A 13,579-nucleotide genomic window follows, 5' to 3' on the forward strand; every position below is an offset into this window, starting at 1 on the left:
ATAAAAATGTGCCCTTGGCATGGACTGAGCACCTTCCAGCAGTCATTGCTGGAATGAACATTTTTGCCACTTGACTGACACTCTCTGCGGCCTGAGGTCCTTACCTTGATGAACACAGCAAGACTGTGATTTGCGTTTTTGGACGCCTCTGGGTTATCTCGAAACTTCTGAGTGATGTGCGGCATCAGCATATTCACAACCGTTTCCACTGCGTGATGATAGGATGCAGGAAATCTCTGGTTTCGCAATAACTAAGAATTTAGAACAAATGTGTATTATTTTTAAAGTTGCAGCCCTCTGGGGGGAAAAATATCTCATCCCTGAGTTCATTTTTTAAAAAAATACAGAGCTCTAATCTTATTTATCTAAAATGAGATAAATTATTCTTTCTTCTCTCAAAATACAGGTATTTTGATACTTCAAATAACTGGTGTGCATTAGACCTAAGACCCTGAATTTCAGCCTGAGAAAGATCCCCTTGGAGGTACTTGTAAAAATGTGGAGTTATGCCTCTACTCCCAGATTCTCATCTGGATACTTTTGGTGGCTTGAACACTTGTACCTCTCAAAAATCTCTTTAGAAAACAGGGGCTCAGGTTTAAGCTTCAGGTATTCAAATGGAAAAGAAACAGATTAGAGACTGTATGTCATCAGTTGAATCTGCTTAGAAATACTCCTCTTCAAATTAACTTTACATAATCTTTTTTCCCATCAGGAACGCTTCCTGATGAAATTACACACAGCTCTCAGCAATTAGCTATCATGGACTGTAGATCTTCCACACATCGGGCGCTGCACCAGTACATGTTTTTATGTGCTTTTTAAAAAAATTCTTAAGAGTTTTAACCCCCATTTCACAGACAGTTGCAGAGGTCAGATAAATGTGTCTTCAGTCACACAACTAACAAGTAACAAAGATTCAAACCCAGATCCACCATGAGGCCAAGAACTGTGTTCTTTCTGCTCTTTGACACTTTGCTTCCAATCACTCACCCAGGTGCCCAATAAATGAGAAAAATTACTGGGAACATGAAATGTGAAGGGGTCTGAATTAGATGCCTCATGATATTTATCCACTCACGCATGTGATTCTAACAGCTTCAACAGGGTGGGGAGAGGGGGTATTTTCATCCCCATTTTACAAATGAGAAAACTGAAACTTAGATTGAATAAGTACTAAGTGAATGTAAGTATCCTTCATTTCCTTCTCCCTTTTAGTGGTGAAACCTCCGGGTTTCACAGGTACACACTGCTGTCCAGGTAGAGACTCTATTTCCTAGCCTAACTTGAGGCCAGAGAAGGGCCATGTGACTGAGTTCTGGCCAATAGGCTATAAGAGGAAGATTATGCCTTTCCCAGCCATGTCCATAAAAGGGGTTGCTTGTTTTGCAAGTCTTCTTTAGCACTGCCTGGAATATGGGGTAGTGGGTGAGCCAGCTTTTCAACCATACGACTGAGGGTGACACCCAGGGCTGGATAACTGGGAAGGAGCTTGAGTCCTGAATGACCCCAAGGGACAAGCTCCCCCACTCTCAGTGCTTCCTACTGGCTTATAATTTTCCAAAAGAGAAACCTTTTGAACCTTTTGCCTTATTTGGTCTGTTTTGCAACAGCCAAACCAGCATCCCAATATCAAAAAAATACTATTTTCTAAAACTAGAATTGAAATCTAATTATTTCTGACATGAAAGCATGCATTATTTTATGCATTAAACACCAGAACCTATTATGAATTTTGAAGTGCCAGCTTTATGATAATCTCAATTCTCAAACCAATAATAAGACAATCTTTGTAAATTTATAAACTCAAGAATCCAGTGAGGGAGGGATCAGATAATAAGTATTTGAAGTTTACCTACATTCAAAATAGAACTGTAAAATTAGAAATCCCAAAGGAATTTTGTTCTATATATGTAAGCAATAACTATATCCTGAGGGGTCATCTTTAATAGATGACCAGTTTCCTGGACCCCAAGCCAGCCACCTTGAACCACCAGGCATGACTGCTTGCTACCTAAGCTGGCTACTCCTTAAAAAAGGTCTCTTAAGAAATACCTAAGGCCTTCATAATGGAGCTTAGTCATGAAGCCACTTACATCATGAAAAGTGGGTGGGAAATTCTATATGGATGGTGGGGTGGGCACCACTTAACCTATTAGTCACTATTATCAAAACCGTATGACTCCCGATGTGATGCGGTTGTACCAGTTATGAAGTATCCTTGCCCAAAAGCAAATCAAACCTAGGTCAAATTGAGCCTCAACATCACTACTAGCTTACAGGAACCATGGAGGACAAAGGACCATGCCACATAACACTGCAAGGTTACAATGTGGGAAATTCTGCAGGACAAATGGCCCATCTACTTCAACAAATACACTGCATTACAAAACAAACAAATGGAGAAGGAACAGTTTGAAAATCCAAGAAACTTCAGAGATCTACCAACCACATGCAATGTGCAGACTATGTTTAGATCCTGATTCAGACCAGCCAACTGTAAAATGGCATTTTGAGACACTGAGAAAACTGAATACAGATGGGGTGTCCGATGATAAGGAAGAAATGTGGCTGACTTTGTTGAATGTTATAATGGTAGTGTTTACACCTCTTTCAAAGGCTTTCTCCATTAAAGATGACACACTCAAGTTTTTGCAGATGAAATGATAAAATATTTGGTGATTGCTTTTAAAATACTCTAAAAACAGTGTGAAGGTGGATATATAAAGTCACAATGGCAGCATGCCAGTAACTGTTAAAGATGAGTGACAGCTTCAGTACATAAGACTCATCAAACTTTTCTCTTTCATGTTTACTTAAAAATTTCTATAACAAAAAGTTTTTACTAAAAAGAAAGAAAATGTGGTGAAGAATGGTGGATAATTAACACACCAACCAGCCAGCCAAGCTGCTCAGTGATTAGGGGTCAACTCAGTGCTTTTGAAGATGAAATGAAGCTCTCCCTGCCGTGACAAATAGCTATTATCTGGAGTCCTAATTTGGCAACAGGACAGCGAGGTAAGACACATCTCAAGGTGACAAAGACCAAAGTAATTAGACGTTGTTATAGGGATTACTATACAGTGAAATGGAAGAAAATGATCTAGGATAATAGGCTGCTGTGCAAGGTGGTGAGTATAGAAGCGCTAGTTCAGAGGAGGGGACACTGAGACATGAGACACTTGTCAGCCAGACAAAACCCCTACTCCTGACCATGTCCTGCAGTGAGATCTCCTCCTGGGGCTGTTGCGGCATCCCCAGTGGTCACCACCATCTGCTCCTCCGACCAATGCTGAAATGTAGGGTCTGCCTGCCTAGTGCCTATCCACACCAGATCAGCCCCCTTCAGCGGACCTGCTGTGCCCCATGCCCCCCACCCCTGCTGTGAGCCCCACCCCTCTGTGCCGTCCTGCTGGCTGCTTGGCTCCTGCCACCCGACCCCTGGCCTGAGTGGGATCTCCCTGATGAGAGATCTCAACATTCAGCAGTGCTGAGAAGGGCCCTAGGAGCCCCGCTGCTAACAGCCAGTCTGTAGACACCAGCGACAGGCTCCACCACATCCATCACATCTTGTCTGGGCCACAACAGCGGCTGCTACCCAAATCACTGCTTCTTGTGCAAGGGAGCATTCAAATGTTTAGTTCTCTTTTTCTTACTGTGTTCTTCCACTCCTTAGGGGTTAGAGAACTCTCTTTCCTACAAGCTATATTATGGCTCACTGAGATACAATAAATAAGTCTATTAGCTAATAAACTTCATTTTCCTGGCCTTCCCTGGGCATGAGCTCTTTCTCCCACCTCATGCTCATTGTTTTCTCCCTAAATGTGGCATCCTTCCAGGTCAAGTTCCACCCAAACCTCCACATTGATCTATCATTTTGGAGCTCACACATACATCTCTTTCATTGTTCTTTAACTGTGCCCAGCTGCCAGGCTGTCTTCTTCCTCCCAGGACTATATCAGCTTCAAGGCTGATGGTACACCATCTATGCCACTTGCATATCTCCTCTGTGCTCTGTGCATAGTGAACAACTGCTCCAAACCTGTGCTCATGGATGGAGGTATGGATATTCACATTCTGCCATCATGTGTGTACACTGGTTACAAACACAGTTAGGAGAAGTGTAGGCAGTCTATTTAGGACAAGAACCATACCATTCTTTGCCTGCTTTTCAGTTGAACACTCTTTCCTTGCTCAATTGAGGCAGGAAATGGTTGACAGCTAAACACCTAAGGTTATATATTCATCCTATCCTATGCCACATTTTCCAACTTCCATGAAATACACCTGTGGAATGCTAGCAATTTGGCTGGATTCAATGTGGGAGGAGAGGAAATTCAAAAAAAGTCTGCTGAAATTACAGCTACTAAATATAAGTGATAGAAAAGAAACACCTAAAATGTGTTGAGCCTGGAGGCAGAGTGGGGTTCAGAATTGGGAACTCCTTAGTAGGCCTTGACAAGGTCTGTTTTATATTTTCCTCCTGAAAACTACTTATTGTAAATTCCAAGCACATGTCACCCATGGAACACTTGAATCTGCACAGTCATATGTAATCAATCCAAACTCCGCAGGTCCAACTGTGGTAGTAAAGAAATTGTCTATTTTATTTTATTATTTTATTTTATTTTATTTATTTTATTTTATTATTTTATTTTATTTTATTATTTTATTTTATTTTATTATTTATAAGACTTTATTTACTTATTCATGAGACACACACACACACACACACACACAGAGGCAGAGACACAGGCAGAGGGAGAAGCAGGCTCCCTTTAGGGAGACCGATATGGGGACTTGATCCCGGGATCCCAGGATCATGCCCTGAGCCAAAGGTAGATGCTCAACCACTGAGCCACTCAGGCATCCTAGGAAATTGCTTATCTTAGATACTAGTTCAAAGGGAGGCTATGATTCACAGCCTTTATAAGCAAATGCGACAAAGTGTAGTTCAACTGGCTGGGATAGGAAGGTGGACACATGTGGCCGTGTCCATCTTCAGCAAGAGTATAGCATTAGAAGCAAGCCCACCAGCATGCACCTTTCACAGGAGCATCTCCTTCTATGGAAATATACACCAGATGGAATGACCCCATTACCAGTGAGAGTGGACACTGCAGGCCTCAGCTCAACATACTATGCTTCCAAATGCTGATCCATGCTAAACATTCTTGGGATGGGCATTGCAGTGAAAGCATTATCTGGCTCTCGTGTGAATCTGTGGCCCAGGTGCCCTACTAGGCAGATGTGTGCCTGGTTATGGCATTTTAAGAAAGACTCACAGTGAGGAAAAAAAACAAGGTCAGGATTATAAACACACTGGATTTACTAATAATACTCAGTCTAAAAGTATAAAAATTCTGCAGGAATTTGATAATGATTCTGGAAATCACAAATGGCACAGGAATGGTGAATATGAACTTCTTCAATCAATTCAGAACACCAGGATCAGAGACTAGGATATGTAATTCTTAAGATGCAAATAAAGACAAACATAAAAATAACTAATCCAAACATGTAAAATTCATTATTCCTCAGATATGAGGCAAAATGAATAAAACCTTAAAAATATGTGTGAAGTTCCTAGATCAATAATGTGTGATTCAGGGAAGCAGTGGCATGGTGGCAAGTGACGCGGAAGTCCGAGGGTAGCCCTCTAAAAGTGAAATGTTAAGACTCTCCAAAGTGGGAAGTAAGTATTTTGAATCTCTTTTTATAGTAAATTATCTTATGGCTAAGCCCTCTCCTTTTAGCTGTCAGTGTTTGTTTTTACGATGGATAACAATTTTTTTAAATAAAATACTTCTAAAAACTCTCTGAATATCCTTTTAGGACCAAGATATAATTAACTTACAGAAAAGGTTGTACATGGTAGCATTTGAGCATTCTGTTCTAAAGAGTTTCAAAAACAGGACTCCTGGGTCGCTCAGTTGGTTGAGCACCTGACTTCAGCTCAAGTCATGATCCTGGGGTCCTGGGATCGAGTCCCATGTCGGTCTCCCTGCTCAGTGGGGAGTCTGTTTCCCCCCCCCTGTCTTTCCCCACTGCTCGTTTTCTCTCTTTCTGTCTCTGACTCATCCTCTCTCAAATAAATAAATACAATCCTTAAAAAAAATAAAAATAAAGAGTTCCAAAAACAAACTATTTCCCAGAGGTGCTGGAGAATTAATTTATCCATCATAAAAACAAACACTGACAGCTAAAAGGAGAGGGTTTAGCCATAAGATAATTTACTATAAAAAGAGATTCAAAATACTTACTTCCCACTTTGGAGAGTCTTAACATTTCACTTTTAGAGGGCTACCCTCGGACTTCCGCGTCACTTGCCACCATGCCACTGCTTCCCTGAATCACACATTATTGATCTAGGAACTTCACACATATTTTTAATAAGGCTAGAAAGGGCAGGATATCTGGGAGAAGCTAATTCTGACTCTAGCATGAGTTCTAGGCTCTGCTCAGTTGTGTGACCCTTGGCATGCACCTCATGGGTCTATACTCCATCTCAACCTCTGTGGCATATGGGAGGAGTTGGATCAGAAGGCAGCTTTCAGGTCCCTACCATCCCTAAATTTCTATGGTTTAATTTGGCATCTTGAGAAAAAAAACACATGCAATTAAATTACTCTATTAAGGGATCCCTGGGTGGTTCAGTGGTTTAGCACCTGCCTTTGGCCCAGGGCGTGATCCTGGAGTCCCGGGATCAAGTCCCACATCAGGCTCCCTGCATGGAGCCTGCTTCTCCCTCTGCCTGTGTCTCTGCGCCTCTCTCTCTCTCTCTCTCTCTCTTTCTGTGTGTGTGTCTCTCATGAATAAATGAAAGTCTTAAAAAAATAAAAATTAAAAATTACTCTATTAAAAAAAAATTACTCTATTAATTTTGTATCACAGTTCTCAGAAAGAGATGTTACTGGTACTTCTGTGGGAGTTTCAAAAGTGTTCATTACCTCTTTGACCATTGCTCCCATGATCTAGTTGTGTACTTTCCCACCTAAACTCTGTGAAGGCACAAACCACGCCACACTTAACTTTGTAACCCTTGAGCCTGCATATAAGTAAGGGATCTCCATGAATACTTTCTAAATAAAGCAGTTATATTTTTAAATATACCCAAGCCACCAGTCTTTCTCAAGTGATTACATTTATTCAGAGCCGAAAATAATGAAAAATCCACTGAGGCCTTGTTACAGACTGAATTTTGTCTCCTTGAAATTCGTATGTTGAAGTTCTAACCCACAGTCTCTCAGAATAGGACTGTATTTCGAGACAGGGTCTTTAAAGAGGTAATTAAGTTAAAACAAAGTCATTAAGGTGGGCCTTAATCCAACAGGACTGGTATCCTTATAAGAAGAGGAGATTTGGACACAGACACGTACCAAGGGAAGACAATACACAGACACAGGGAGAAGGCAGCCATCTACAAGCCAAGGAGAGACGCCTCAGAAACCAACCCTACAAATACCTTGATCTCAGACTTCTAGCCTCCAGAATCATGTGGAAATCTATTTCTTTTGTTAAAGCCACCCAGGCTGTGGTACTCACTATGGTAGCTCAAGCAAACTAAGACATGCCTATAGCTTATCCTGCATATGACATTTTTAACAGAAAAGTCCTATATCCATACAACTTGCATGTGTGCACGCATGCGTGTGTGTGTGTATGTGCATGCATGCACACACACTTAGCTGCATACTGCCAAGTAGACAATCTGCTAGGTTTTTAACTTGGCAGGCTATTCTGGCATGATTTAGATGGTACATTACTCTGTGGAAAGCAGGGCCCACCGCCATCTGGCATCTCCCCGTGTACTAAAACTGGAATTAAAAGAAAAAAAAAAAGAAGGAAACCACCTGGTCAGGCACCAGTGTCCGCTCTACTAGAGAAAGTGTGGCTTTTGGTTCTGAGCTGCCAACCTTCTGCCTGACAAAATCCAGCAGCCTTTCCCAAGGCTTTTTTGGAGAGTCCAGATCCCTGGTCCAGGGGGCCTAGATCTTCACCCTCCCTCCCTGGGGTTCCCCCCTCTCCTCCCCTCATTCTTTGTGAAAGACTGCTGGGCACCATGACCTGCTTCCTGAGGGCCTCCTGTTCTGCAGGAGACTCAAGACCCTGCACAATGCAATGCAGAGAGAATTCATAGTCACAATTGCAACTCCAAGAGTATGCGCATCTCAAAAGGGACTCTCACATGACCACTGTGTTTACCACATTAGAATCTTAGCAAAATGTATCTACGCTGAGCCTCAGACAGCCAGCAGTGGCCAGTCATACATAGACAGGCATTAGTCCAGAGAGGTCTAAAGGTAGAGACTATAGGTACCTCAGGATACCTTTAGCCTGGGGGCCCAAAGTGTTACACATACCCAGGCATCTTGGGAGTAGGGAGGAGAGAAAAGAGGAGCCTGAGTTATCTCAGAATCCATTCATTGCTTCCAGAGAATGTGAAGTGGCATCAGACAATCTATTCTCATCTAAGTCCCTGAGAAAGGTCTACAATGTTCAAGACTGGGTAACTACATTTAAAATAAATGCTTAGACTGCTACTCTCATTTCAAAAGACTTGAAGACTTCTGAGCAATACAAAGGAAAAGAGAGAGTTTTCTTTGGACTTAGTAACATGTGCTTCAGGAAAATGGGCTTTGGAGCCAGACTGGTCTCAAAACCTGGCCCCTTCCAGTCGCTAGAGGTGTGGCCTTACCAAGAGACTCACTCCAGTCTCTGTTTCTTCATCTATAAAATGAAGGGTAGTACTTTATGACAGCCCAATGGCTTCATTACTTGGAACAAAATGCTTTCTCACTTGGAAAACACTTAGAACTGTACTGTAACGGGCACACAGAAAGCATTCATGAATGTTAGCTAAAAACGTGACAAAAAGACCTTCCCCTAAGAGCCACCACAAAAGCCCTGATACAAAGCGACATACCTTAACTTTGGAGTTCTCTATCAAATGCTGAGCCATGGATTTTATCAAAACGTCAAAGAAAAACCATGAATACTGAAAGAAAAAAAAAAGATCCCAGTGAGAAAAACAAATTAGAAGGTGAGATGTCTACTCTCTTAGGTTGGTAATGTTACAGACACAAAACAGGTGTGACCTCAAAACAGGGCCAAACCTCTTGGTAAATTATTAACAGACCAGAGGTGTGTGGCAGCTGTTCTCTTGCTTTTGCATGTCCAACAAAAAATTGTATCCCACAAGGAAGCTGGACGCATATGCTCAGCATGGCACAAACCAACAAGAGGCACCACTGGATTAGATTTGTGATCTTTCCTCTTGGCTGAGCCTCGCCTGCTGATGCTGCCTTTTTAATCTTCAACTCGGTATCCTCCACTCATTTCAGTATAATGACTTCTTAAAACTCAAGAGCCTGTGAAACGTTAAATATAGTAATATTTTGATAGAAGCACAAGTATAAGCAGCAAAGTTGGTCTCAAAGAACTAACTCTTTACCCCTTTATAGGAGGTGGGGACGGTCTCTGAAAGCGCACAAGAAGGGTAAACTGATCAGGTTATGGTGTTTGGATTTTCTTCCATCGATTTCAATACTGCAGAGCCACACTAGCCCCCACCCCCCGAAATACCTTAAGTAGTTTGTTGCTGGTGAGAAAGTCAGCAGAAGGCTTGAGAATTGTGGTCATGGCTTTTGTCAGTTCTTCATGCACGGTCTTGTATTCAGAAGCAATGTACGGCTCAGCCTTGTAAGCATACTTTGAAGAAAAGGGAAAGATACTTTAATGTCTCAGTTATCCAAGATGGGCTGAAAAGCAGGAGGCTCCAAGGGATGGCAGTAAGGGACTGAGGTACAAATGCAGGGTGGGAGAGGAAGGTGTGGAAACAGGAGGGAAGGGTGACATAAAGAGGGAGCCCAGGATACCTTCAGGGAACCCATTATAACATGGAACCACCCATTAGTGGTCCTCCAGCCCACAACTCCACCTCCCAGGAACTTCAAAGAATGTGTCACCCGACACTGGGTGACTCGATCCCACAGCTATAATTTATAGTGATGTCTAAGACTAAATGGAACATATGTAACTTTTCAGAATGGTGATCACCACTCTGTTCACCAAATAGTATTACATAAACAAAGAACCTGTTGATATTCATCCTAATGACATGTCTTGCTGTCCTACATCGTTATCTAATTTGACGGTGGCCAGAGCTAACCTCCTCTCAGGAGAAGCAGTTTTACTACAAATCTTAATTGGTAAAAAGAAAAATGAAAACAATAGTACTATACCAAAGGCCTAGCAAAAGGGACTTAAAATTCTTTAAAATTCCATGTTATTATTATTCACAAAACCCATTAAGAGAAACGTGCGTTGAAAAATAAGACTAAGTAAATAAATTAATTGCCCCTCTTTGAACTTCTTCTCGTTCAGGTATAAGTACTGACTACAGGTATAGAAGAGAAAGTAGAGATACTCAATTTCACCCCAAAATAACTAGATTTTTTTTTTAAAATGAGACCTTAGAAGGAAAATTGGAGAGCCACAGATTTAAATGATTGGGGACAGTTTATTTTACATACCTTAACATATGACCTCAAGTGGCTCTCCAATCCTTCCTCATGGCACTGGGCAACCACATGAATAATGACCCTACACACCACAGGAATGAATAAAGCAATGAATAGTAATGTGAAAATGAACACATTTCATTATTACACAGTAGTTGTAGAACAATGATGATGCTATTGGCACCACAGGAAACAAGGAAACGAGGAATTAGATGGGGTCCCTACTCATGGGATCAAAAGAAATTTCTTAAATATAATGGTCAACACATACTAGCATCCCAGATATGTATGACCGTGCTCCAAATGTGGACAGATTGAAAGGGAAGAAGGTATCCGTCGATCCACTTCTCTTACCGTGTCACATTGACAGCGACTTCCTCCTGGGTTGCTCTGGTGAGGACTCGGAATAGTTGGTTTAGGATGGTGGGCAAGAAGGCGATCATCACGTGGCCTTCCATCGCATGCAGGCTCTACAGACAAAGAATGGCATTCGTGTCATCTTCTTAAAAGGAAACCAACCCCAAGCAATTTCCACTCAGTTTCAAACAAGCATGGAAGACGTTTATCTAAAACAGTGGAAGGCCATGGCGGGCAGAATAAGGGACAAAGATGTTCACATCCTAATCCCCAGAACATGTGAATATGTTACATGGCTAAAGGGAATTAAGGCTGCTAATTGGCTGGGCTTAAGATAGAAGGACTCTTCTGGATAATCCAGGTGGACCCAAAGTCATTACAAGGGTCGTTAAAGTCAGAAGAGGGAAGCAGAAGGGGAGAGTCAGGGGAGACGTGCCTAAGGAAAGAATGGTCAGAGATGCAACATTGTTGGCTTTGTGGTGGAGGAAGGGGGCACACGCAAAGGAATGAGGGAAACCTTCAGAAGCAGAGAAAGGTCAAGTAAGATTCACCCCCAGAGTTTCCAGAAAGGAACTCAGCCATGTTAACAACATCTTGATTTGAGCTCAGTGAAGCCTGTGTCGGATTTTGGACCTACAAAGGTGTAAGAAAATAAATCTGTGTTGTTGAAGTCACCAAGTTTGTGGCAATTTGTTATAGCAGCAATAGAAAACTAATACAAAGGCTCTTCTTAAAGTCACATGGCTCTCTGTGAGGTACCTAAAAGGGCACTTGGCCAACCTGTGATTTCAGAACTCCCACTCCATGTTCCTTGCTGAAATCAAACGAACTTGTATTCCATTTCTCACATTTTTTTTTTTTAAGATTTATTTATTTGAGAGAGAAACAGAGAGAGAGCATGCAGAGTGAGGGGCAGAAGGAGAGAATCTCAAGCAGACTCCCTGCTGAGTGCAGAGGTTGATGCAGGATTCAATCCCAGGACTCCAAGATCATGACCTCAGCTGAAATCAAGAGCTAGTCACTTAACTGACTGAGCCACTCAGGTGCCCTCATTTTTCACGTTTCTTATATTTTGTCCCCATGCCTAGAATGCTCTTTTAGCTAACTCTCCTTTTTAAAAACACTCTCCTTGAACCGCATTCTGGATAAGGCTCCCCTAGAGAAACCCCATCTTGCTCTTACCATTCCATGACACTGGGAGTCTCCAACCCCTGTACAACACTGGGGTCAGTTATGTGCATTCTTTTTGTTTTTTTCATTCCCTGCCCTCTCACTCCCCAGCAGCATGTATTCTCCAAAGTTATCTCCTACAGTGAACTAAAAATTAATTAATGTTGGGACTTAGGCTTCTTCACTGCTTATGTGCCTATTACTGTGCTCTACAGCTGGGGAGCACTCCACAGATAGGGCCTGTGAGTGAGTGATCTATGCAGAGAACAATGTGTTTTGGATTGGGCCTAAAAACAGTATAATATACATGGGATGAGAATGAAGGCAGGAGTTGTCTTTCTTTTATCTTCTTTTTATTTTTAAATTAAGTTTTTAATTTTAAGATCAGTATAGTTAACATATAGTGTTCTGGACTTGTCCTATTTCTGAGTCCACTTTTTACCACCATCTAAAACCACAAATAAGCTATCAATGTGAGAGTATCTAGTAAGAGCATTCTTCGAAGGTTCCCAAGTGGTAAGAACAACACTCACCACCAGAAAGAAAACCCAGCCTACTCTGAACTCATTAGAAAGGGGTCACTAAAGAAGTCATCTGATACCTTAAGGTATTTTACAAGTTCACTCCCTAAGGCTTGGGCTCCAGATTCAGTTTTCTGGCAGTACTGGAAAAAATTATGTAAATGCTGATCCTGGGAGAAAAAAAAGAAGAGAAAGAAATAAAGTCTATTAGCATAATGCTGTAGAAATAGGAGTATCTGCTTCTCGCAGCATGCATGTTTTATTTAGACTATGCAACTGATCATATAAAGATGAAAACATCAAGGAGATAAAAATAAATTTTAAAAAAGATTTCAAAGATCCTCCAACCAAAGAAGAAATTGTTGAGAAATGTTACTTATACTGTTCACTTATATCTGAACATATGAGCACCTTATAATGTACTTTCTTCAACGAAAGGCCTCTAGAGTACAAATACATCCATATAACATATCAATTAGGATTTCACTTTGCCAAAAAAATCATGCAAACTCATTCACTGAGCAATCACTGCTAATGCTAATAGGATAGTACATACCTGAGTATACACTGTGGAAACCAGATGAGTTGAAACCTTCAGCAGTGGCTTGCTTCCTTCTACCCATTTAATTTCTGGACCATAATGCTGAAAAGGTATGGAAGGGGGGTGTGGAAATCCCAACATATTAGCCACCTTGGCTTCAAACACCATGTTCACTGAGGGGACTGATGAGGTGTCACAGGCCCAAGCAGAATCAGTGACTTAGTAGTTACAGCTGGCTCACAGTAGGGATGCAACCAGTCTTAATTTCCACTTACTTTCTTCCTCCAAGTACAGCACTCTCCTTACTGGATTTTCTAAATTATCTTCTGTTTAGTTGTGGCTATAGAACTACTATCCGTTTGAGAGGGAAAGAATACTTTTTCATCAACGATTTAACCAAACTGGAGCTCAGGATCCTTAAAGTGATGGCAGAAGATACTGCATCCAGCAAATAGGACAGGAGAAGA

General features: G+C 41.6%; 1 protein-coding gene across 38 annotated transcripts in view; it reads right to left on the minus strand.

Moving 5' to 3' along the window:
* DOCK9 (dedicator of cytokinesis 9) overlaps positions 1–13,579 on the minus strand; it is a 279,307-nt gene that overhangs the window by 70,626 nt on the left and 195,102 nt on the right. For all 38 annotated transcript variants that reach the window (XM_049099431.1, XM_049099439.1, XM_049099452.1 and 35 more), the window contains exons 22-28: positions 13,128–13,214; positions 12,652–12,741; positions 10,878–10,993; positions 10,536–10,605; positions 9,586–9,711; positions 8,927–8,998; positions 105–251 (exon numbers count right to left, since the gene is read on the minus strand). In XM_049099431.1, coding sequence (XP_048955388.1) covers positions 105–251; positions 8,927–8,998; positions 9,586–9,711; positions 10,536–10,605; positions 10,878–10,993; positions 12,652–12,741; positions 13,128–13,214 — 708 coding nt within the window. The remainder of the gene's footprint in view (positions 1–104; positions 252–8,926; positions 8,999–9,585; positions 9,712–10,535; positions 10,606–10,877; positions 10,994–12,651; positions 12,742–13,127; positions 13,215–13,579) is intronic.

Source organism: Canis lupus, chromosome 22, assembly GCF_003254725.2.
Source record: "Canis lupus dingo isolate Sandy chromosome 22, ASM325472v2, whole genome shotgun sequence".
Classification (NCBI taxonomy): domain Eukaryota; kingdom Metazoa; phylum Chordata; class Mammalia; order Carnivora; family Canidae; genus Canis; species Canis lupus.